The sequence below is a fragment of the Haliaeetus albicilla genome, chromosome 18 (assembly GCF_947461875.1).
Source record: "Haliaeetus albicilla chromosome 18, bHalAlb1.1, whole genome shotgun sequence".
In the NCBI taxonomy this organism is placed as follows: Eukaryota; Metazoa; Chordata; class Aves; order Accipitriformes; family Accipitridae; genus Haliaeetus; species Haliaeetus albicilla.
Genome location: NC_091500.1, coordinates 16,063,888 through 16,089,847, shown reverse-complemented (window position 1 = coordinate 16,089,847; position 25,960 = coordinate 16,063,888). Strand labels below are relative to the sequence as shown.

Below are 25,960 nucleotides of genomic sequence, written 5' to 3'. Positions count from 1 at the left end.
TTAACTTAAAAGTAGCCAAATCTACCTGTTACACTTGTAACAGTTAAAAAAATCAGGATCTGAATGATGCAGGAGAAGCTTTGACAAAGCATTTTGCTTCTTGTATATAATGAATCTTTGTTGTGTGTAGTAATGACATACTCTTAGATTTTCCATTCAAATGAATATAGATGAGCAGGTAGGTGTACTGACTGCAGATAGGTGTGATATAGGATGCTTTCAACCAAGAGCAAATCATTTTGCTTGCTTTTTCTTTTTCTAGTGTCAGAATTTGCTGTGTGCGTTACCTGGTGACAGACATGGTGGTGCAGTGAAACAATGTGGTGATAAGCAAACCGAATGTTACCTTTACTGATTTTAATGACAACGAGACAGTGCCCCTTCAGTACGGACATACATTTCATTATGTTAGGTATGAGTTGTCAGGTACATTCACATTGAAACAGCATTTCACATTCAGTGTATAAAAGCAGTTCATCAGGAAGGTTCTGCTGCACTTCACAGTACAGAGAGAGTGAATAACCAATATTCTTTAACATAATTAAGAAATAGATACACAGCTAAGGAATTATGATAAAGAAGTAGTTTGCACACTAATCTCTAAAAGAACACAGAAAAATGTTTTAATTTAAATAATATTTTATCCATTATCAAGTTATTTAAGAGTTCCTTCATCGAAATATTTTAGACAATAATTTTTAATACATTGCTACAGTAATAATAAAACACACAGGACTAGGAAATAGGATTTAAAAGATCCTTTCTAAGCAGAGGGAACCTCCCACCACCACATTACTAGAAGTCTAAACAGGTAATCCCTGTAATAGATGTATAAATTGTTTTATAGAGAACTATAGCTTTGTGGTTCCTGTTTTGCAAGCTTAAAACATAAGCTTTCCCATTATTATCAATGTCATAATTGTCTAGGTAATTAATTTTGCTTATCTGTTAGAGAAATTTGCCTTGGGAGATACTTCAGGTAGGATATTTCAGTACTCTTAATGACTGTTTGGAGGCAGAGTTTTGCTCCTTAGTGTGACATCTGAAGAAGTACTCATAGAGAGAGGCAAAATCATGGAAAGGTTCATTGCATTGATGGATCAAAGGGAGCAGAAAGACTCATCATGATCATGAGGGAGAGCTTTGAGATCACATGGCACTACACGCAGGACCAGCCAGGGAAATGGCAGGGGAGACGAGCTGTCATAGCTGTGTTACCACCAGAGTGTGCAGCAGACTCTCCATATCCCATGGCATGTGGTGCTGCATGCTCCTTCCTTCCTCCACCTTCACTGCTGCTTCATCCAGCCTAAAAAAAACGTATAGTGGGGGGAAAAAAGGTTAAAAAGTCACAGTAAAACCAGAAAAATGTGATAATAGAAAACATTCAATAGGACATCGCTTAGGCATTAACATCATGTTTCCTTGATATTTTTCTATTAAAACAATAAATTAAGTAGCAAAATACTTTCCACTTTAATAATAGTAAACAAAGCAAATGATTCTATATGAAAAAATAAGAAAAATTACATTGCTTCAATAAAAACAGTTAGGAAGGAAATAACATATATTGTAGAATCTAGAAATAATCTGACAACCCTTCAGCTTGGATTTTACCTTATTCAATATAATGTCCATGTGTACAGAAGCATCCCCAACAGCTAGCGCCACTGCAGCAAGTAACATTTCTTGTCTGTTAACACTAGTGTCAACTGACACAATTCTAAATTTAAGAAGCCTATGAGAACATACCATTTCTAAAATCAATCATGCAAAACATTTCCATGGCTTGAGACTGCAGCAAGGATCCAGTGAACACTGTACTTGGTTTGAGATGGGAAAAAACTGCCTTATCTAGGTGAGGTTTACTATACCTTTCAGACCACTGGCCTGTGGGTAGAAATACGTGATGTACATACTCAAATATCAGCTGATTGTGTTTTCATTATTAAAACACATAGTCTAAAGAAACAAAAAAATGGAAGATTAGCTAATAATCACTATCTCTTTGAATGCCATCACACACATCAGTATGTTAGGTTTTTTGCATAACTTCTGGAAAGTCCTTTGTCATGCCCTAGAGGACACCATGATTGAAAAGAACTAGAATAATTGCAGTTATGAGCACTGAATGTTTAATTAGCCTAGAAAGGAAAAAGAATAAATCAAAAAAAAGTAAGCAAAAAAAAACCCCATAGAGTGGTTATTTCAGCTACAAATCTTCTCAGTGCCTTTTTCTGGAGAGCTTTCAGTAGAGACTCTCTTCCTCCACACATGTATTGCTTTTTTATATATCCCTAAAAATGTTCAAGTGAAGCAAAGGAAGGTGAATCCTTGGCTAATCTAAAGAGCCTATAAATTTAGAGTCTAAGACCTTGAGCTGCATGTTAGCTACCTAAAGCATGATTTAGATGGAACAGTCCAAGTCCAAGGCTATGATTCAGGATGTCTTCCATCAGCTGCTTCTACCTAGTGCTGGAGATACTTAAACCCATTAGGGGTCTTCATTTGAGGTTCTTTGAAGCATCAAGAGCTCTGCTTCTGTGCATGAGCAGACCTGTCTGGCCCCAGCATCTCAAACCCTTGCAGTTTAGGACAGATCATGTGGAAAACCAAGAGCATCCTGCTGTTTAGTTTCTTGTGGGGCTTTATTTACACTAGATACACAGAAACATGAGCAAAAAATGCACTTTGGAGGAAAATAAAACACCAGTAATAGGAGAGATTGCCTAAGTGCTGTATGGCAGCAGAGTGATTAGACCACTCAACTGGAAAATGAGAACTGGATGCACCATATACTCTATGAGGGGGTTGAATTCCTGCTTGCAGAGATGCCCCTCAAAGGCAGGTACTCGAAGTTGTTTAGGCGCTTGTTTCCTTCAGAGCATGTCTGGTTTAGAAGGCTCCGGAGAACATTTTGACCTACGAAACACTCCCAATATCTTAACCAAGCTTAAGGCAAACGTGAGGCTCAGTAAGGACTAAAAGCCACAGGTATCATTCTGCCAAGGAAGAAGCATCACCAGGGGAGACAGCATCGCTACCTTGCCGACTGCTGCACCGTGTGAGGATTTGTTAAATAAAGCACGCAGGGAAGTCCCAGAAGCAAGATTTTCCTAAAAGTTTAATTATTCCCAACCCTTCAGACTCGCTGAAAGTAGTCAGCGTTTAATGAAAACGAATGGCCTCTGCATTATCCGCGCGAGTTTCAAAGAGAGCAGAACGATGAAAAGCTGCACCGCTCAGAGCTCTTACCGGGCTTTTACGGGCTTGTCTCGCCAAGCGCAGAATCCCCCCCCCCCGCCCCGGCGCCCACCGCCGTCTCTCCGGCGCGGCTTCAGCGGCTGCCCTCCCGCCCGCCTCCTCACCGAGCGTGTCCGCGCCCGCCACGCCGGGAGCCGCCGCCGCCGCCGCCGCCGGGCGGGCACCAGCGGGGCGGCGCGGGGAGGGGGAGGCAGCTGGCGCAGGTACGGGCGCGGACAGGCTACGGGCGGGCCCCCCCAGCCACCGGCAGCATCCCCCCCGCCACCGGCATCATCTCCCCCGCCACCGGCAGCATCCTCCCCCCCGGCAGCATCCCCCCCCCGGCTCCATCCGCTGGCAGGGCTGGGGCCGCGCAGCCCGGCGCGTACCGAGGAGCGGGGCAGCGCCCGCACCACCGCCCCCCGCGGCGGTGCTCGGGGCGGGGGGGGCGCTCTGCCGGCCCCGGGCAGCTGCCAGGCACCGCGGGGTGCGTGAAGGGCAAGCGCCAAATCCTCCCCGACCCACGCAGCTGAGAGCAAAGGCGTGCCGGGCGGGGGAGGCTCCGGGGAGAGCCTCGGGAGGTTGCTGGGCGGTTTCTGCTTCTCGCTGTCCTGCCCCGCTCTGTCCGGCTAACGCCGGTGTGGTTGTCCCGCGTGGATTATCGCGACTGTTGTGTCTATGTTGCTCTGCTGATCACCGTCTCTCTGCACCGCGACTTGCCTTCCTCCGGCTCCTTCCTATCCAACCTGGGAAGAAAAACACAGGGGAAAGCAATATTCCATCGTGCCAGTGGCATCTTTTGCAGCCTGCGTGTTCAGCAGAGGGCTTTTTACATCTTGCTTTCACTTTTGCCTACAAGTGCCCAAAAATCTGAGTGACGATACTTATCAAACAGAAATCCTTAATTAGTGAAGTCCCCAAACTCCGCAATGGAACTGGACTTACAGTGCAAGGCGAATGGAAGAGGGTGGGAGGGAAAAGGGGAGGAGGAAGCTTCGTTTCTTCATTCAGAAACTGGATGGAACAACCCTGAGAAAGGACGAACGGCCACACTCTTTCCGTGACATTCTGGAGAAGGTCACGTTCCATTTCAGCCTGAGACGCAGGACTGACTCACTCTCCTGGTGTTTCTGAAAAAAAATCAGTCATCCGTTCTAACTCTTTCTGCTCTTAGGGAAGAACACATTTTGTGTGGTGCTCTTTTAGTCACTTACCTGCCTTGTGTTTCTACAGTGTCCAGGAGCGAAGGGAAAGATTAGATCATGTTGGAGTTCTGGCTAATTTCTGCCCCGGGAGATAAAGCAAATCTGCAGGCATGGGAGAGAATGAACACAGTGACATCTAAATCCAACCTGTCGAGCAACAGCAAATTCCATATTCCAGACTTAAAGGTAAATGAGGAAGGGGTTTGTGCATGGGCAATACAAAAGTATCAGGGACTAATGACTTTTGGGATAAATGTGGGATTTATTTTGGGGGTAATATGCAGGGAGTAGAAGAACGTTGCAGCTGGGGGATGAGTTGTGTTCAGTCAACTGAAAATTGATCAGAGAGAAAAGGAGTCATTGTGCTTGAAGCTGACCTTCACAGTGGAAGGATATGTGTATAAGGAGTGAACATGAGTGAGATGAGTTAAATAACTAATCTATTGCCTTCAACGTACCATTTAGGCCCAGTCATGAAAGTCATACAGCATTGTACAACTTGGATCGCTAATGCAAAGAGAGTAGCTAAGTATCTAGAACCATGGCAGTAAGACTGCTGACAGAGAAAACGGTGCTATAATCCACATCACTCCTTGGGAAATGGATGTGTGTGTATATTCAGCTACATTATCCAGCTTCATATCATCATATAAATAGGAAGAGTATGAATCCATGATTTTTTAAATATCTTTGCATTATTTAATCCTTATTTTGTAAGATCTGCACCTTATTTTTATTTCACTTGTGGCTATTAAAAATCCAAATATGCTGCATTAGTCAATGGAGCTACTGCAGATGTAGAACTTGGTTCGTTGGGGAGTTGCCATCACCCATCACTTAACGAAGCTACACTTAGTGCATCCAGGGTCTGGCTTTAATCCAAAAAGATTGTTAACAGTTATAACTTGAGCTGTTCCAATTACATAAGGGTGCAAGTAAAAGGGGAATGTGACCTGTTCCCAAGTAATAACCTACTGAATTGTCATATGAATGTTTCAGACTGGGAATGTTGCTTTTTGCATGTTCACCTGAGATTGATGTGATTTCTACCATCTATGGGCCTTACCCAGACGGTGTTGGTGTGAGTCAGCTAATGTTAAAGGAAATAAAGCATTTGTAATATTCGAAAATGCAACCAGCCTATTAATATTCTGCTAATTTTTCTAGGTAAAATTTGTTTCTTCTCCTTCAGCTTGACCCTTCATAATGTTGAACTGGCAACATTACAAGAAAAGGTTTGGCAATATATTGCCATGCCATAAACATGGGATTATGACTGTGACAGAGTCATAGAAAAAGCAGATGTTGGTCTTGGAGGAAATGGCTTTGTGAGAGGCTTAGTGTTTGGTAATAGCAAAGAATGCAGAGACCCCCTTTTGAATAAGTGCTGCTTCCCTTGGTTCTCTCAGTACATCTGATTTGTTTGTATGTATATTGTGTGCATTTCTCGTCACTATTTTATCAGGTTAAAGACTAGTCTATGCAACTTGATGATACGGGAATGAAAACAGGAAGGAAGACACTGATGTGTAGTCTTGAGACTACACATACTTTTTTCCTTTATTGGAAAAGGCTTTTTATGCCCTAGGTCTTGGGTAAAGGAATTGCTACTATTTACCACCAAGTACATAAAGTTCTGCCAAACAAGTGCTAAACACAAGTCGGTGTCCCTAAGACTCTGCCAACAGAAGCCTTAGACAGACTTGTGCATCTTTCACCTACTTCTCATCTTTTGCACAGGTGGGGACACTGGATGCTCTTGTTGGTCTGTCAGATGAGTTGGGAAAACTTGATAGCTTTGCTGAAAGGTAAAATAGATCTTATTTACTACCTACAAATGAGAAACAGACATTGTTTTTGTGGAACGGTATGTCCTTGTGTTCACCTCCGTCTGACTCAGTTCAGCCCAGACTACAAATGGACTGAAGTGGATAGGCTTTGTTTAACCCTTGTGTTGATCGCTATGGAGTCATCACAAAGAAAGGCTCATTCCTTAAAATTTAGCTGAATTAAGTCCATGATAGTTTTGTGTGCACAACAATCCATTTGAGTCGCAGTGATAGGGAAGCTGTTTCTTGAAATGAAACTGCTTAAAAAGGTTCTTTTTTTTTTCTTTTTTTTCTTTTTAAAAGAACATCCTCCCACCCCATCCAGAAACTTAAATTAATAAAACAGCATTTAAAGAATATGAAGCCCTCCCAAATCTTATTTTCCCAGAATATTTCTATTGAGCCTTCTGCCCCTTTTCAACCAGATATAGGAGTTCTAAGGAATAAGTTCTTCTGAATGAAACCCAGAGCTCTCCCTCTCAGGCTTTTAAACTCCTTGAAAATCAAAATATTGACTCACATTGTATCAAACCTACTTATGCAAAGGCTCACATGATCTCCTTGATGATCATTGCCCAGTGTCCCTTTTGGGCCAAACTGACCTGGGTGTACAAAGAATAATATAGTACAGCAAGCTGAGAAAATGCCAGGTTGTAAGATACTTCATGGCACAAAGTAGACTTTGTTGTTGAGGCAATGAAAGTATAAGCTGCTGGGTTTTGGGGGGGGGTTCTTTTTTGCTTTGGAAACATACCTCACGTATAGTTGTGGTCTTGTTCACAGAGGCATGTGTTAGCTCTGGGGCTTTTTGCCTTTTTTCCCCTCAGCTGGGACTAATAAGGATTTGCTTGTCTAAATATGCTTGATACTTCCATAGATTTTGTCTGGCAAACACATACAGAAACATTGATGTAAACTGTTTACATGTAAGCTAGGCAGTTTGGGTAAGAGTAAGTCTTCTAGAATACATTTGTCCATAGGTTTTTTGGTTTGTTTTTTTTTTACACTTCACTGGTGTGACAGCAAGGCTGTATTAGGATGATTACATTTGATCACTCTGGGTTGCACACAACGTTGATCTTTTTAGAATCATTGAGTATCTTGAGTTGGAAAGGACCCATAAGGATCATTGAGTCCAACTCGGCTTCTCACGGGACTACCTAAAACTAAACCATATCCCTTTTTTCAGGATTTTTAGTAGGACAGAGCAACTTAATTCATCAAGAAAACCTTCTTCATTGTGACCCTGCCAAAAAACAACTGCCCCAAATTCTTTGTAAACACGTTCAGGCCTCTGGTTCCTACTGCAGAGATTCTTCATGAAGTAGGAATGGGGGCAAATTTGGGGAGAGACAGTGCCAATACCTGCTATCTGTTCTCAAGGAAGGTGTCTCTAGTCAGGGCAGCAGACAGGCAAGCAACTGTGTGATCTGGGTTTGAGGGCTGCCAAAAGTCATGCAGAACTGATTTTCAGAAGGGCTGAACTAATTCCCAGCTTTGTGAAGAATTACAACTTCTGAAAAGCTGCCCGTAGGATCCATGTAAGATCATGGAGGGTAGTTTTAAGTGCAATGTCAGTATGAGCTCCCTAGGCTCACTGGCTCCTTCTGTTACGTTTGACTTAACTCGACAACATGGTACAGATCCTTGTTCAAGCTGAATGCCACTTTACTCCACTAACAGTCCATTTAATGCCAGTAATGACTCTTACTGTATGACATGCTATAGGCACTGAGCAAAGGGGTCTGTGAGGCCCTTCCACCATGACCTGCTGAGGTAAGGACTCTTCCTATTTGTCTCATTTGCCTATCAAGCTAGGTAACCAAGAAGGATCAACAAGATTTAAAAATAAGAAAAATGTGTTGAAAAATAAAAAAAATGCATTAGAATAGAGTAATAACAGAGAATAATCAACACATGTATTAGCAGATCAAGTCCCACATGGACATACAAAAGCATTTTGCGTTAAATAAATGCCCAGGGTTTTGAGTCTAAATTGTGATTCAAGGGTTAAAACGCCAAGCACTCGGACTTCGTTGAAGTAAATGGCATCCAGAGGGTTACAAGCCTGTACAAATGACCTGAGCATTTAGATTCCTGCTCCTCTGAAACAGCTACCTGCTGAACTGTTGTTAGATAAACACAGCTGCCAGTAAGGCCAGGCAGTGCAAACCTGTCAGCGCTGCCTCCGGCCAGGACAGCAGAGAAGGGGCAAGAGTTTGCAGGATCTATTGTTTCCACATACTTTTATTATTTATTTACGCAGGGAGGCAGAGTGTTTTTCCATGTCACCGTGTGGTAGCATGGAGCTCTCTCAAGCTGACAGTCCCCTCGGTCACTCTTACCTGGGGGTTCTCCCAGGTCCTTGGTCAGCGCAACATTCTGCAGCGGCCTCAGATTGCAGGGCTTCTGCTCCCTGCAGTATTTTGGAGGTCTAGCTGGTAGCACCCTTTAATACACAGTATCATTTAAAGAGTGTCAGACTTTTTGTGTGTGTGTGTGTGTGTGTGTTAAAGGAATGGCATTGCAGCAATTTCAGAAGCAAAATGTGAGAGTCTTCCAAGCCATAATAATAGGCTAAATGGAGTTACTCTCTTTACAGGTTTTTATTACTACTTCTCGAGGCAGTTTAGCTGAAACCCTCTCCTTTTATAATGCATCATTTGAGCATGAGATTTGCTTAAGGTGGGATTCATCTCACCTAAAGGCAGAGGTTTAAGGGTTGGATGTGAAAGCTGCTTGTTGTTGGATGTCACTATAGTCAATGGGGCTCCTCTGGGGGTCTGATTCCTCTCGCTTGCCTCAGACATCAGTGGTACGCAAGGTGCATGTTCTGTCTTTGCATGGGGAATGTACTGGATGAGTGAATCCCACTTGCATTTCATGGGATGCAAGGCAAGGCACAGAGACTAGGCCAGAACTGGACAACATTTCTCTGGCCCAGTGTATACATACATTCTGGCTGTGTCTTGCTGCAGGGACCTTGGGGCGTGTGGGCTGGAAGGTAACCAAGCCTCACCTGGGCAGCTAGGACTGTTGGGTACATGAGAGTACATACCGGTCTCACCATCTATACCTATGGAGAGAGACCAGAGGTAACTGTCTCCCAGCTATCAGGTTAGCCACCAGCTGCACTCAATGCTAATGAAAGCAGCTCAGGCTCCTTGGAAAAGCTACTGGTTTATACACTTTCCTGATGGCTGCCTTCTCTGTAATGTCTTTAGCCTCCTGCTATACTGTTCTTACTAACTGGGCTGAAGTCCTGCCTTGCTCCAAGTTCCTTTGGGCTCCCTGAGCATTGTGAAGGAGCCAAAAACCAGCTGTATCTACAAGCTGAAAATTGCCAAAGTGCTTGGCAAGGTTGCAGCTGATGGGGAACTGTTGTGTGGATCCCTACACCCTCCCCACAGCCTGAGTGTGGGCAACACACGCTGTACTCCACCAACACTCAGCTGGGACTGGGTCCCTAAGTGGCTGCAGCCAGATGGTGAAAAACTGTGGCAGTCCTGAGAAAGGGATGTGAACTAGAGTACAGTGGTGTAGATTCCTCCTACAGGCACTCTGAACTGCGCCTGTCCGGGGTCATGAGACAAATGGTTTGGGTTGGAAGGGACCTTTAAAGATCATCTAGTTCCAACCCCCCTGCCATGGGCAGGGACACCTTCCTCTAGACCAGGTTGCTCAAAGACCCATCCAACCTGGCCTTGAACACTTCCAGGGATGGGGCATCCACAACCTCTCTGTGCAACCTGTTCCAGTGCCTCACCACCCTCAGAGTAAAGAACTCCTTCTTCACGTCCAATCTAAATCTACACTCTTTCAGTTTAAAACTGTTGCCTTTTGTCCTGTCACTACAGGTGCTGGTAAAAAGTCTCTCTCCATCTTTCTTATAAGGCCCCTTTATATACTGAAATGCTGCAATACCGTCTTCTCTTGTCTAGGCTAAATGACCCCAAACAGCAGGAATTCTGACTACTGCATTCTTGGCAGCATCAGCAATCTCAGATTTTTCCTCCCTGTCACAGGACAGGAAAACCTTTCCAAAGACTGTAGGTTTCTTCACAGGAGTGGAGATAGAGGGAATCTTTACCTCTATGAATTATTGCTTTTAAATGGCCTGTATAACTGCTTTGTAGCACATCGAAGAAAATCCTTTTCTCTAATGCTTTCATGGTATCTGTACCTGGCCTGATGTCCCTTTCCTGAGCTCTTGAAAGACACAGGATGTCACAAGACACATTGTCCAAACACTGTAGGTGCCCTTTCAGTCTTCAGCAAATCTGCAGCTGTAGTAGTCTCCCCTCTGTAAGGAAGGACAGGGAGAAGAAGCCTGCCATTATGCTCCACTCCCTGTCATCACACAAAGGATTATGTCCACTTCATGTCTCTGCCAATTTCGTGATCAGGCAGTTACTTTTTAGCAGTTGCTTTTTTTTGGTTTTTTTTTTTAACAATGTGTAGTGAGCCTGGAGCGGTTAGGGAACTAAAGGCCAAATTCTGTGAATATTTCTCAGTACAGAAGGATACTAGAACAACCAGAAAGGCTCTTGACCTGTATGAGGTAGGTACTTTGACTAGAGCCAGGGGAATCTACTGCTGGAGAGACTCAATGAATCCATTTTTTAAAATAAGCAAAGAATAAATAACTGCATGGAGACAATGTTCTCCAGAAAGGGCTCTGTTCAAATCACTGCTCTGAATTGGGCAGAGGGAGGATTTGAATCTAGTTCTTCCACATCTTAAAGGAGTGTCTTGTCCAGCATGCTAAAGAGAGGAGTTCCCTAAAGAGAAATAAGAAAGAAATTCTTCCTGTCAAACAAGAGAACATTGTCATTTTCCCCTGAGTACTTTGTAAGAACCTTATCTCAGCAAGCCCTAAGGGTTTATTTAGCATCCCATGAAACAGATTTTCAGCCAATGTTGTCTGTATGTAGCTTCTTTTTCCTCCATCACCTTTGGAGTTTTAAACATGGGTTTCCTGCCGCCTTCTTGCCATGGGTTTCTGCTATGAGTATCCTGAGTATATAGAAGACTGAATCTTGATCTTCTGCAAGTCTAAAGCACCGGGGAGATGATATTACCTATGTGTTTGCGGAGATCAGTGTATTCAGAAATAAGGCATTTAGTTCTGCAATATGCCATAGATTGTTCATTATCATTTGAATTGCAAATTAAGCTGCCCTGCTTCAGAAGTGTTTTGTTTGGGCATCTCCATGTTTATCAGATTATTGTGGCAACTGTTTGATATGCATTTTGTTTCTTCACTAACAAAGCTTCTCTTGTTACACCTAAGCGTAATAAAGAAAATAGCCCAGTACATAGGAGAAGTTATGGAGGACTCAAAAGATAAAGTCCAGGAAAATCTTCTGGCCAATGGAGGTAGGTTCTGTGAATGTGGGTTTTTTTAATGCATTGCTGCTGCCTTTGTTTGCGTCAGAATATGAACATGTGGAATTGAAACACTCACATACTAGAAAGGACAACCATCAGCAACATTTTTTGAGAACACATCTAGCCTGTTCCCATTTTTCTCAAAGTTAGCAGAAGCTTTATCCAGCACCAGCTTTGCTTCCAGGACAGTGTTCAGCATCTGGTACTGAACTAGTTTCTAATACCAGAGCTGAGGAGTGAAGAGGAAAGCAGGAGACATCCTTCTTCACTCCTAAAATGACCTAGCCCTGTGCCCTGTATGGGCTGGATCTCTTACAGGCAGCTAAATCTCATTCCGTATGGCTGCATGACATCTGTCAGTGATCTGTTAGTGATTTGCCTTCCCTCCTACAGTGCTGGGATAGATCGCATTGTTAACTGGATTTCTGACATCACGGGTGGACATGTGAGGCAACAGCTCCAAAACATGAAGCTGGGGCTGCACTCACAAGGTTGTTCCAGGGGCTGGCAGGACGTGCTTGTGCTGCTCCAGTTAGGAAGAAATGCCCTCCGGTGGTGTTCTGCCCTGGCTGGCAGGAGTTGGGTAGCAAAGAAGAGCAGGCAGTGACAATAGGCGCACTTTGGACACGCCACGCTCCCCTACACCATCTCTAAGTAGTCAATGTGGTGTTTTTATAACTTCCATGAACTAATTTTCCCTCTTTATTATCTACCATGGTAGTCAAGGCCCTAAAGGGAGCCTGTGTCAAGGACAAAATTAACCTTTAGAAACTGATGGCTCCTAGGTCATTAGACCCTGAGTGTGTTTCAAAGCAAATTCCTCCCCAGCTCTCCTGGCAAAGTACAACAAAACTGGATGTGTTACACATGCTAATTACAGGCTTGTAGAATGACACTTTTAAAAAAACTAAAAGTGCACACTCCATCACCCTTTGACTGCCTGCAATGTTGTACTTCAGAAATGTATGAGTAAAGGATGGGGAGGAAGTTCTTTTAGAAATGTCTTCCTTGCATGACATATGACTGACATTTGATGAGTGCAACTGCTTGACAAGTACAATAATCCCACTTACTGTATTTCAGGGCTAAAGGATAAAATGAAATGTCTCAAAAGTATGTTGAGGATTGATGATTGTGGTGTTACAAGCATGCATTTGTGTGTATTAGTGCTAGAGACAAGTCTTGGTCTGGTTGTAGAGATACAGTGATCAGGTTACGATGGATTTCTCAAGTAACAACCTCGTAGCTTGATCACGATATCCCTATGACTTGAGAAACAACAGGTTTCACTTATTTCCTTTGTTTCCTCTTTTTACACCATTTTCCTTTCCTATCAGCTCTGCATGTGTTGTAATAGAAGGATGTGGAAATTACTTGTATGTGTTACTAATTTCTGTCCTCTGTCTGGATTTGGTCACCCAAACAAATCATATTAAACTAAGACATTAACTTTTCCAAGTTTATTGACTGCATCTTAAAAAATTGAGTCAGCTTTAGTATATGAGAATTCCCTTAATATATTCCAGTGTCATTCTTCATAAGCAGCAGCAACTTTGCTGTGCTAATTCTTCCTCCTCCCCTTTCTGGTTAGCAAAAGGACCTTATGTTGAAGACTTCCTTGAGGCTGTGAAATCAGAAACAAAATTATAAGACATGACTTCTTGCTGCATCATCCTGTTTGACCATTAGTCTGTCCCAACTCAAACTTTGTTTTAAGTTGCACTCTACAAGTTTTCTGATTTTAGCTCATTTGTATATAATCCTGACAGCAGTTTGGTCCATGAACTGATGAAGGTGGTAGCTGTGTGTCTAACAATTGTATGGTTAGATTTACATGAAGAAAAATACAAAGTACTAGAAGATACAGCACTTTTAGTTAAGTGAACACACACATTACTTTCCAGCAGGCACCACTTGGAAGCAGCCATGTGGAGATGTCTCTCTTATAGAGGGTAATGTGTGTTTGTGTAATAAAGGGAATTTTAGTATATTAAAACAGCAGGAAATACTTTATTGCTTATGACAGAATAAGAAATGTGAAATGTAAGTAAACCTTTTCTTTAAAGATTTGGACACAACTCTCTTCCATTTACAGTAACATTAAACCCAAATGAATTTTAAAATTTGGTAAGTGGTGGAATAACTTCATTCTTTATAATGAGCTCAAAACAAAGCAAAATGGCAAGCATAACAATTTTGAAGAATTAAGCGTTTTGAAGGGGAAGTATTTAACTTTGCCTCTTAGAGCTAGGTGAATAAATTAGAGTTATGAGATACTCAGGCTGTGGGGTTCCTGGGCAGCTGTGAGCACATTGGGGTAGGTAGGAAGCATCTCCTGGATGGGCAGCTATCTGAAGTCTTTTAGAATTGACTTTACAGGTTCCATAAATGAGGAGTGCCATTCCAGGAGCATCAGGGTGCTTGGACTACTTGGCATTTTAAGCTCAGTTCTGCTAGTGTGTTCACAGTAGTTTGTGCCATCCCCAAGATCAGGCTGCTTAACTAAACTGCACCAGTGCCAGAGCACTGCTCAGGAGTGAACTTGTAAAACAGGCTGAGAACGTATGCTGTGCTTAACTGCCTGACATTTGAATTCTGCTGAGATTCAAGGAATGTGAGGATAGAAGGGGCATGTGTAGGTCTCCAGGGAACTTTCATATCTCCTCAACTATAAACAGGTCAGTGCCTGTCTTTAAAGAGCCTGTGAATACTCTGTTCCTCCACACAGCCCAGTAATACCATGCTCTTTGCAGGTTTCAGTCCCACTGAATTTAGCAAAGCCTAAGCAAGAAAGCTTGGAAGAGAGGCAGCGGGATGAAATCCTTGTCGCGTACCCCATGCTGAAAAAGAATTTTGTCGCTCAAATATTTTTGACCTCCCTGCCTTCCCCCACAGAGACCATGAGCAAGCACTGCTGGAGAACTGCACACACAGGAGCTGTGTGATAGCTCTCCCTGCCTGCTGCAGTTTTGCCTCCGTTCGGTACCCTGCCTGTGCAGGGGAATTTGCTGATTCCCAGTCAGACCTTAGCAGGAAGGGTTGGATCTTTGCCTCATGACTCCTGTCCATTGGATGGGGGGGAGGTTTACACAGCTGTGGTTTTAGAAAGGGGGAGAACACCATCATGCCAGTGCTCTCTGCCTCCCAGGCAGTTTATCCCTTGCTAAGAAGCCTGTTTCCTCCTAACATAAGACTTTCCATGCTTTGGAAATCTAATAGGGTAAACTGACTCTGTTGAGGAATGAGAGAAGCCCATGGAAAGGATAATGCTCCCCTGCCAAGGGTATTCGGTATCACAGGGTAGAACCCTCAGCTTGGTAGTATGGCAATTATACAACTTTTCACGTTCCTTCTCATGCATCTTGGTTCATAAAGTTTTCCCCACACCCTGGAAGTCCAGCCCACAAGAAATTGTGTTCAAACCTCGCTATGGGACTGAATTAATTGTCTGGACAAGGCAGCAAAGAGCACTGAACATGCCCCGGCATGCCCCTCCTTGGCACCCTGAGCTTGTTTTTCTCCCCATCTCCCCAGAGCAACTTCCCAGATATTCTCCATGTTTACCCTTCTGGTCTGGAAGGAAGCGCACCCTGCAGATGCCCGTTCCTCTGGCCTCTTTGTCTAGACATGGAGACCCTGCCTGCTGCCTTCCTCTAGCCTCCCTAACCTGCAGGGAGACAGTCCCAGCCCCTCTGCTTGTTGTGGCAGCATGCATGACTTTATCCCATCCCATAGAGTTGCCCAAGAACACTATGTAGGGGTGTGTTTGGCATCCTAAGGGCTCTCAAGACTCAGGCAGAGAGCTGTCTGATTTCATGAGCTGCTAGACAAGAATTCCCTCTTTGGTACCATAATGTACCAAGCCTTAATGTTTTCTAATGTTAAGGAGCCTTGGTCTTCAGAGTGAAATGGCATGATCCTATTCTAGGAGCTGGGTGTCATATGTGTCATCTCCCCTCAATTCTGGGCAGAAGCCATGGCTCCCTGCGGTCCAAGTGTGCCTTGTTTTGGGGGGCTGCATGCACGGGGCCTTGCTGTGAATTTCTGTTGTTGTGACTGGATTTATCCATTTAGAGAAATACCGTATAGCTTTGTGCGAGATGGGGAGCTCTGTGTGCAAAGTCAATGAGGAATTCCTCATTGCACCTGAATTTGTTTGATTTCTAGTGAGCGCTTGACTGAATCACAGAGAAATGACGTCAGCTACGCTCTTAATACCTTTGATCAAACTCTCAACAATCCTGAGTATTACTGCTGGTCCTGGGCACAAAGTATTTTTCTGGTAGCTCTTGCTGGGATTAAATCCAGGTGTATTGCAATAATCAAGATTGAGATTACACTGAGAAGCTGTTTCTACTGTGAGGATTGGCTGCATGTTGCTGTGTCCTGCTGATACAGCTAATTTTACAGTAATGCTTGTTCTACACTGTTAGGTGTAATGCAGAAAAGATTTCTGTTTCAGCTTCTATGTTTGGGGATGTTTAGAAAGATGATTAGGTTGGGCATATGATCTGTGTGGATTTCATCTAGATCAAATTTCTATGAGGATTCAGAGGTGGGCTTTTGGTTCACTCCTGTCTCTAATGTCAGCCAAAGTTATGCCTAGGCTATAGCTGGGGACTACTACCCAAACTTTGACCTGCCATCTGGTAAGCTATCTGCTTTCATGCATCTCTTTGCATTTTCAGTTGACCTAATTAGCTACCTGACACGGTTTGAGTGGGACATGGCCAAATATCCCATAAAGCAGCCGCTGAAGAATATATCAGAAGCATTAGCAAAGGTAAATTGTACTCCAAATTTTAAGACATCAGCATGGGGAAGCATATCTTTTGGCAGTTTTTGGTCTCTCATGGCAGTCAGTGAGAGCTTTGCCTTTGGTTTGGGCAGGAACAGGCTCAGAAGCACACACTTTGTACTGAAGCAGTTGATATTACTTTAATTTCTACTGTAATAATAATGGTACATATATTTAAACCTATCCAGTCTGTAAGTATATGGCACTTTATCAGATTTACTTGGGTACATTGACATGCTTTCTGCACTTTAATCCCCTTCATTGTAGTATTTTATTGGTTTTATATACTGCCATATTATTCTCCATTTTGGAGTGCTTTTGTGAAATTATTGGCCTGACATTAAAGCAAACCCATTGCAGTCTGGATGAATTATTTACAAAGTCAGTCCATAAAGAAAGGCATGATGTGTTGTTCAGTATAGATAACAAAAGAAACCATGAGCTTGCTCCTTAGGTACAGCTATAACACACAAAGCAACAGCTAACTGAATCCTACTCTTCTGCCTTTGCCCCAGGGGAGCTCTGACACCGGCTCCTTCTTGGCCACAATCGGGTGGTTTTACAAGGGGCTGACTGCTGTGTTAAGGTGCAGAGGTAGTGAGAGGGGGGCAAGGACAATGCCTCAAGCACTGAGTTGACTGACTTCTTTTTTTACTTTGTTATAGCAAGTGACTCAGATAGAAACAGACCTAAAGACACGATCAGCTGCATACAACAACATTAAAGGAAATTTGCAAAGCCTGGAGAAAAAAACTGTGTAAGTAGCACATGCCTGTTTGCATCTGGAATGCTACATGGCTGAACTGAGGACAGTGCTCGCACCGTTGCTGTCCGGTGGACCATGTGTGTTCTGGTGGGAACAAATTTTTCTGGCTTTGGGGCATGCTGAGCATCTACAGACCCAGTGAAAGCTGGAGGCGGGGAGCTGGTGTGATCAGCATGTCTCAAAATCAGCTCAGGGAGACTGCAGTTCCTAATATGATTTTATTGGCAGTGTGAGCAGACAGTCTTGGAAAGAGTCAAAACCAAATGCGCTCTACTGTTCTGATGAGATTTCAGGGATTCAGAAATTAGATGAGCTGGGTCAGCTGGTGGATTCCTTTGCAGGACAGAACTGTTTCCTATGTTCTGAACAGCATTTGCAGAGCTCCCATAGGAAACAGCTCTGTCTTGCTTGTTGCCGCACCTCACCAGCATCCCACTTACTTTTTTCTTTTCTTTGTCCCATTATGTTGGTCCAGGTAATGCCTTGTCAGGGGTCCCCAAATGTTCTCTCTCCTGTCTTCAACTGCTTGTGGTCTTTACTTATGTCAGTGCTGATACCTGGATTTTTTTCCAGGGTATCACTGGGGAGAATAGTAAATTCCAGTAAGTAGTAAATTTAAAGCAACTTAGATGATGCTGTGCAAGCCCTTGCCCAACACATGCTCATATGTGCCACTCTTTCCTACTCAGGCCCTTTGCTCTGGGCACAGGACACAGGTCCTTGCCTTCCACAAATACAGGGTGGGTGATGAGTGGATTGAGAGCAGCCCTGCGGAGAAGGACTTGGGGGTATTAGTGGATGAAAAACTGTATATGAGCCAGCAATGTGCACTTGCAGCCCAGAAAGCCAACCATATCCTGAGCTGCATCAAAAGCAGCGTGGCCAGCAGGTCGAGGGAGGTGATTCTGCCCCTCTGCTCCGCTCTGGTGAGACCCCATCTGCAGTCCTGTGTTCAGTTCTGGGGCCTCCAAAGTAAGAAAGACATGGACCTGTTGGAGCAGGTCCAGAGGAGGGCCACAAAAATGATCAGAGGGATGGAACACCTCTCCTGTGAGAACAGGCTGAGAGAGGTGGGGTTGTTCAGCGTGGAGAAGAGAAGGCTCCAGGGAGACCTTACTGCAGCCTTTCAGTACTTAAAGGGGGCCCACAAGAAAGCCAGAGAGGGACTTTTTACAAGGGCATGGAGTGATAGGACAAGGGGTAATGGCTTTAAACTGAAAGAAGGTAGGTTTAGATTAGATGTAAGGAAGAAGTTCTTTACTGTGAGGGTGGTGAGGCGGTGGAACAGGTTGCCCAGAGAGGCTGTGGATTCCCTGTCCCTGGAAGTGTCCAAGGCCAGGTTGGATGGGGCTTTGAGCAACCTGGTCTAGTGGAAGGTGTCCCTGCCCATGGCAGGGGGGTTGGAACTAGATGATCTTTAACATCCCTTCCAACCTAAACCATTCTATGATTCTATGATTCCTGGCACTGCAGCCAGACAGGCTGGCAGCCTCCCTAGAAACCAGCCTTTACCCAAGGCAGATAGTCACAGAGGCTCACACCAAAGTCCAGAGTGGCTTGAATTTCGCTCTGACTGTGGAGCTAAAATGAGCATGCCTGGCACCAACTCCACTGAACCCAAGGAGAAACCACAGAAAAAAATACTTCCAGGTGGTGGTTCAGAATGAGTTTGTCAAAAAGCCCGCTATCCCTTATGGTGACCTGCTCAACATGGGGACTGCAGTGCCCACGAGGGTCAGCAGAGCCAGGTCACAGTTACATCTCCCTCTCTCTCTGCTGAGTTCCTGTGTCCATGCCTCACCACCGCCAGCCAGCACCACTGGCCTGTGCTTCCAGCTTGACATAGACAGTCTTAGACATGTTTGTCTCAGGCTGCGTGCATGTGGATAATCATGGGCAGGAGGGACAAGGGGACGTTAGCTCCCATTTCTCTTTTCTTGGCACCATTTGTATTCCCAACCCACTCTTGCAGCATCTCTCCAGCTTCCATGTCAGCTTTAAGCACCTGGAGAGAGGAAGAAGCTCTGTGTGGGGAACATGAGAAGTGCCAGGCCTCCAGCAAGGTGATGAGGGAGAGGAACGGAGACCTTGTGGTCCAGGTCTATTGTCCTCTCACCCTCCCATCCACCTTTAAATGCTGGCTTCTCTGGTGACTACCAGTGCCAGCTAGCTTGGCTTGAACAAACATCTAATAAGATGTTACCGGCCAGTTAATTAGTGTTTAGACTGGGACAGAGAACCTCAAACCAAAACCTACTGGTTTAGGTCCTTTTTCACTCCTGCCCTGCCACAGGGAGGGCAGCTGCTCTCTTCCCACACACACCTAGTGCCTACCAGCCATGCCCGGCCAGCCCCAGCCGCCTACACTTCCTGAGTGTGCAGCAGTAGTAGGACTCAATGTGATCAAGTGGGCTCCTGCTGTGAAGAGACCACCTCCTGCAGGTCCCACGTGCATACCAGACTGCTGCTCCCACTTGTCCGTGGCAGTCCAGGTGTGCCAGGGTTGCTTTGATGGCTTCAGTCCATACTAACATTGCTTACTCTGACTGAAGCACGGTCACACAGGCAGCTCAACAGGCAGCCTGAGAAGGCAGGTGCCTCCTGCAAGATGCAGCGATGACCAGGAGTGGGATGGTAACTTCAGATGTGCGCTTCCCAAGCATCTACACCCTTAATGTAGAAACAATAGCAGCAGAATGGTGTAATTTCACATAAAGGGCATAAACTAGCTAGTCACCAATATTCTGCCATTAGTAGTAGTTCCTTTTTTATTCTTTTTAGTTGCAGTAAAAATAACTAAATAGCCATTTTAGAAGTGTAGACGTGTCCTTTAGCCACCTCCTTCCTGGTCGCCTTCTACCCCAGTATGTACTATTAGCAACTATAACCACAGCACAATACCTCCAGTGTGCTGCTGCTGGGTTCCTGCTAATGTTATTTTTCCTTTGTCTTCTTCACCGTAGGGGAAATCTGCTGACTCGGACCCTAGCAGACATTGTGCATAAAGAAGACTTTGTTCTGAATTCCGAGTATCTTATCACGCTGCTCGTTGTGGTGCCAAAGTAAGGCAATAGTGCGTGCACACACGCTCAATGTGGCATTGAGTTTCAGGCCTAAGCACTGGATCCAGGCAATACTGGATGAGGTTGGGGCAGCCCATCAGCACCCTGACTGGGGCACGGGTGGAGCGGTTAGCAAAGAGGAAAGAACATTTTCTGCCAAGGGTGGTGCTGGCACGAAAGAAAGAGACAAAGACTGCTCTGAACTTGGAGCAGGACAGAATTGGGATGCAGGTTTTTAATGGTTACAGAGTGCATTCTCAAACGGCCTCCTGGTAGGAATAGTATGAGTTAAAAAAAAGAGAAAACCAGATTCTTACTGGAGCTTAGCCAGTTTATAAAAGGAATTAGACCTGTCAAGCTCACAAGGCCTTTGCTGGCTGTGTGTTCGTAAATGCCTGCAAGTAGGATGACTGCCATCACCATCAGTTGTGAAGTTATGCAACATCCTTCCCAGAAGCCTACACAAAACTTTTCCTCTCCGTATAGCTCTGTCCCAAGATACACATACAGTACCATCACTATTTTGTCTGAAAACCATGTTACAAAAAGCTATCTGAGGTAAGTTTGTTGAGTTTATTATCTGCACACTCTTTCAGATTCCCCCTATAAACAGGCTTCTTGCTTTGCAAACTCTTACCATGCCCTTGACCCCTTTCTCCCAGCGCTGGCACTTACCTTGTTTGCACTGATCAGCTCTGGGATTGCGGATAGCAGATGTACCACACCTACCATGGATCAGGGGCAGCTTGTGCAGGGGTCCTGGAGCATGGGATGCTGTGTGGCAGCCTGGAAGTATGTGCCAAAAGCCACATCCTTCCCACCATCAGCTTCCTGCTCTGGGCCCTTCCTCATGCCAAGACCCAAAGTGAGGATTGCAGTGTTGAGGGAAACATCTCCCTAGCTGGTGACTAGGAGAGGAAAGGATAGGAGAGGCTTAATGTATCTTAATCACATAACCAGCACAATGAGCTCCAACCCTTCTATCCTAAGCCGTTAGCTTAATTATTTATCAACACATTTGCTTTCTGGTATGTAGTATTTATTTACTGTGCTTTTTTTGTGTTGCTCAAAGGTCAAGCTATGTACAGTGGCAGAAGACCTATGAATCCCTCTCCGATATGGTAGTGCCTCGCTCCACCAAGTAAGTGAAATTCCAAATTAAGGTCCCTGTTTGTTTCAGACATCCCTGCCATATTTCAGCCCCTGAAATTGCTGGATCCTGGAAGGAACCACTTGTGTAACCCATGGGCTCCATGTTAACATATAGATTTGCCTAATCTCATTCTCAATTGAAATCAGAAATTACCCTCTTGAAGGGAAGTGCAGATGAAAGGAAAAAAAAAAATCATTACTTTTTTTTTACAATTAGCTTGTTGTTCCCTTTTCCAGTAATCTAGTTCTTTCTACTTTCAACCAGGGCCTTTGCTTTTTGTGTAAAACACACAATTTGTTACAGTAATCCAGGCATAATTCAGTCTCCTGGTTTCCCCTCCCAGGTTCCTGTGAAAATTATCTCAGCTGAACACAGGACATTCAGCCACATGCAATCACATACAACTCTATGAAAACTACTTTTGACAAAGATCAAACACTGTATTTGCATCTTTAATTGCTTCCTGCTGTAGAATAGGGTAATTCACTGTACTGTCATTTGCATTAGCAAATGCCATATTAACTTATCCTGTCACCTGGACTAAAAAATCCTTCCCGGGAATTATATATTCCACTGCTCAGTTCATGCACACCATGAGGTCCAATCCAGGGCACAAGAGGTGACTGCTATTATCTGAAATGGAAGAAGTGAAAAGCACAGAGAAAGAAGAAAGCTGTTTCCTACTACCTGTCTCAAAAAACAGAAGTGCATGGAAAGTGGGGGAATGTTACCAGGAAACACAGTAAAATCAGACAGGCAGAATGTGCGTGTACTACAATGGGTTCAGGAACTTAATTCATGGGAGTTTTACACTTGAGATAGCATAGCCAGTGTTTTAGTAAAGACTTAAGCTCCCTATTTCAGTCACAGCAGTTCTTGAAAAGCAGGGTGTTGTTTAGTATGATAAATGAAAAAAAGAACTGCAAAAGAAGGTGGTAAAGAAGGTATGAGGGATTTGCCATGTCAAATCACAGCAGTGGATTTCCCTCTCACAGAATGATTGCTGAGGATGCAGAGGGAGGACTCTTCACTGTGACCCTATTTAGAAAAGTGATGGATGACTTCAAGGCTAAAGCCAGGGAGAACAGGTAAGAAGCACCAATTGCTAGGCAGCACAGGCTAGCAAGCAGGTGTAAGGCGAGGCTTGTTCTGTGTGCAGTACAGCTGAATCCATCACTGGTTTTCAGGACTTGTTTACTGTTTGGGCTGCTGCTGGTCCTAAAGCCATGAGAAGGCAGGGTGGAAGGAGCTGTGGCAGTAGATACAGCAGCAATCCTGTTCTTTAAGGACCAGACTACAGATCCTGGAATTGTCCTTCCCGCTCTCATGCTACTGACAGCAGGAAGCTTGCTTTCTGTGGGTGACTTCAACTCCCACCCTCCACATACCTGATCTGGTTAAATGGCTAGCAACTTTGAAACATCCTGTACCCACTTCTCCAGAAACAAAAGAAATGAGTGTGCGTATTGCTTGGACTATGGCTTGTGAGAGCAAATGTCATTCAATTGTAGGTTCATGGTTCGAGAGTTTTATTTTGATGAGAAGGAACTGAAATGTGAGAAGGAAGAGCTGATGAAATTAGCTTCCGATAAGAAACAACAATATGTAAGTAGCACATGAAGTTGATGGCCTACATAATGACAGCCTCTGCTACCAGTGCGCCTAAGCACTTCTCAGAAATGGCTTTATGGTTCCAACAGACTCCTGTGAGCTCCATTTAGCTCAGAAAACTGAGGCACAGGATAGATAACACAATTTGCCCAAGGTCACTTGAGTTTCTGATAAACTGGGAGCCACTAACAGGCTGCCTGAGAATTATCTCAGCAGCCCGTGATGGATTCAGTGGTGTTAGCTATGGAGCTGCTTCACACAGCAAGGGGATCACAATACTGTTGTATCTGTTCTCATAGGGCCCGTTACTGCGCTGGCTGAAAGTAAACTTCAGCGAAGCATTTGTGGCTTGGATTCACGTGAAAGCCTTGAGAGTTTTTGTTGAATCTGTCCTGAGGTAAGTGGGTAAACACGCAGTGCTGGCAGACATTCCTACAGAAGTCAAAATCCACAGCTGGAGCAGTTTCTTTGTGGGAGGGAACATCCCTTACACACCTAATTCCAGGAGCTAACAGGAGACAATACAGATGACCACAAAAAAGGTGACGTACAAAGTTGATGAACAGTTCTTTGGGGGCACTTATAGGGAAGTGGAAAACAAAGACACCATTTAGTTGACTTTCAGCTTCAAAACCAAAATGCTTTCAGATAAGGAGGCAGCACACCACCACTGACATTGTTTCTGCAATGTACCATCAGCTAGCATGCCAGGAGAGAGAGAGAGAAGGGCAGGAGCGGAAAGGTGTGCCCCTTCCCAGCAGACGATTGTGTATGTTGATGTGTTTCAAGGTATGGCCTCCCAGTGAATTTCCAAGCAATGCTGCTGCAGCCAAATAGGAAGTCTGTAAAACGCCTCAGAGATGTCCTAAACGTGGTCTTCAAACACCTGGATGAAGTTGCAGCAGCAAGTATAATGGACGTATGTATTTGGACTGCAAGTGCACATGCTCTAGCTTGTCTCAGCTTGGATAAATGTTAACACTTTCACGGTCCAGGGGCTAGAGCATGCATCTCCTCACATCTTGCAATGCGAGGAGCCCTGGATGCACCTCTAATCCCTCCAGTGGTTAGACTGGATTAGGGTAACAGGTAGGCTCAGGTGATGATGGAAATGCGTAGAGATTGCTTAGGTTTTCTGTTAAAACAGCTGATGTTTACAGCTACCAGACTGAAATAGGTCTGCTCAATTATGGCAGTTCCTCCAGGTAAAAAGCTTCAACTCTTCTATAAACATTCAGATCAACACAAGCAAGACAAATGAATGCAGAATTAAATGCTAGGACTCTGACACCTCAATCCCCTGTAAAAGGCTGTCATTGACTAAATACCTCAATCTAGACCTTCAGCAAGCAGTAGTTGCTTTCTCCCACCGCATATCTTGAGTGTACAAACAATTTAGGATAAACCACTAGGCATTAAACCAGCAAGCACAAAATTCCCAGTGCATGAAGAAAGGAGAAAGAAATTAGTTGCTCTAGAGCCGAAGCACACAAAAATGCTACAATACATGTTCATGAAGTTGCAACAAAGCATGAATTCTCAATGCTAACTGTATTAGGTAGCCTGAAAATACCAAGCAAATGCCAGATTCTCAGTGGCAAATTCCCCATCTTAAGCACAGCAGATACAAAACTCCATTCCACCTGTGGAAGAGGAGCACAAAAGCAATCTGCTGTAGCTTGGAACTGTGCAAGTTTGTTTACTGGTACTAAAGTCATATTGTTTCCTTTTGCAGCCTGGCATGGACATCCCTGGTTTACAACTGAGTAATCAAGAATACTATCCTTATGTCTATTTCAAGATTGACCTCAGTCTTCTTGACTGCAGTTAAAGAAAAATTGCTCAAGCTTCATCTATTAATTTTCCAAGACCCTAATGTTACGGTAAAAAAATCTTTAGCTACTGAAAGTCAAATTAAAATGCAGATGCTGTAGCAGGATAATTGCATAAGATCTTCCTACCCCTTCCAGTAATTTTTACATTTACAAAGTGACTTCAACGTAAGTCTCCCTTGTTCATAGTTTTACAAAAACATATTTCAGAGGCAGGAAGTACTATGGTAGTATTTATTTTTTTTGGTAAGTTACAAAGATGGAATATCTACTGGACTTGAAATAAAACAATTTAAAAAGTGTGGTGGCTAATGGATCTGCTAGGTGTACACAGTCCTGGTTTTCTAACAAAGCAAACTTAAAAAAAACCCAAAAAAGTAGAAAGCATCAGAGCAAAACCCAAAGGTTTTAAATTTAAAAAAAGCTTAAGAAGAAAGATCCTGAAAATTGCTGTGGAACTTATTGTAGTATGACTTGTAGTCCCAAGTACTCATAAGCTTAGTTTTTGCCAAGACATCTCAGTTAGAACAGTTCCATTAGATCTCATCTGCTGGGATGACTTAGAGTTGGAGCACATTTCCTGCACCAAATCAGCAGTCAAGTTACTGTTGGCTACCAGTGGTTCTTCCACTGCCTTTCGTAGGTATGAGCTACAGGCAATCTCTTACAGATACTAGATGACAAATACCCATATTAAGTTATTTCCTTGAAAGGAGGGGAAACTTTCAGTTCTGTCATTCCTTACTTATAAACAAGCTGATCACTTCACTAGACACCAGTACATAAGACATGGAGAGCAACAAAATATAGTAGTATTTTTATTAAAGAAAAAGCAGCAGTAACCATCCCCATTCCCAGTCCTGATTCCCCTTCCAAGGAACTAGCAATTTCAAATCAAAGCAATGCCAGATGGGAAGTGAAGAAATATTACCCAATTTGCTGGAGACAGCACCATGGTGTTTTTCTGTTAGCACCTGGAAGTCCTCATGCCCTAAAACAGGGATTAGCTTCATCACTAATCCTGGGGAAAAGACCAACAGCTCCCAGTGTCTCCAATTGCAGCAGCAACC

At 44.0% G+C, this 25,960-nt stretch overlaps 1 protein-coding gene and 1 long non-coding RNA gene across 2 annotated transcripts; one reads left to right on the top strand and one right to left on the bottom strand.

The window, feature by feature from the left end:
• Positions 1 to 342: 342 nt before the first annotated feature.
• Positions 343 to 3,516, bottom strand: LOC138689715 (uncharacterized). Its single transcript, XR_011328617.1, has 2 exons — positions 1,875 to 3,516; positions 343 to 1,309 (listed from the first exon to the last, which is right to left on the bottom strand). It is a non-coding gene; the product is annotated as an uncharacterized lncRNA (long non-coding RNA).
• Positions 3,517 to 4,194: 678 nt separating this feature from the next.
• ATP6V1C2 (ATPase H+ transporting V1 subunit C2) lies at positions 4,195 to 25,921 on the top strand. The gene is made up of 13 exons (XM_069805803.1): positions 4,195 to 4,320; positions 4,477 to 4,634; positions 6,189 to 6,256; positions 11,571 to 11,656; positions 16,357 to 16,451; positions 17,132 to 17,223; positions 20,196 to 20,294; positions 21,367 to 21,435; positions 22,443 to 22,535; positions 22,959 to 23,052; positions 23,358 to 23,455; positions 23,848 to 23,977; positions 24,794 to 25,921. The coding sequence occupies exons 2-13, from the start codon at positions 4,506 to 4,508 to the stop codon at positions 24,887 to 24,889; spliced, it is 1,149 nt and encodes a 382-aa protein (XP_069661904.1). The 5' UTR covers positions 4,195 to 4,320; positions 4,477 to 4,505; the 3' UTR covers positions 24,890 to 25,921.
• The last annotated feature ends 39 nt before the right edge of the window (positions 25,922 to 25,960 follow it).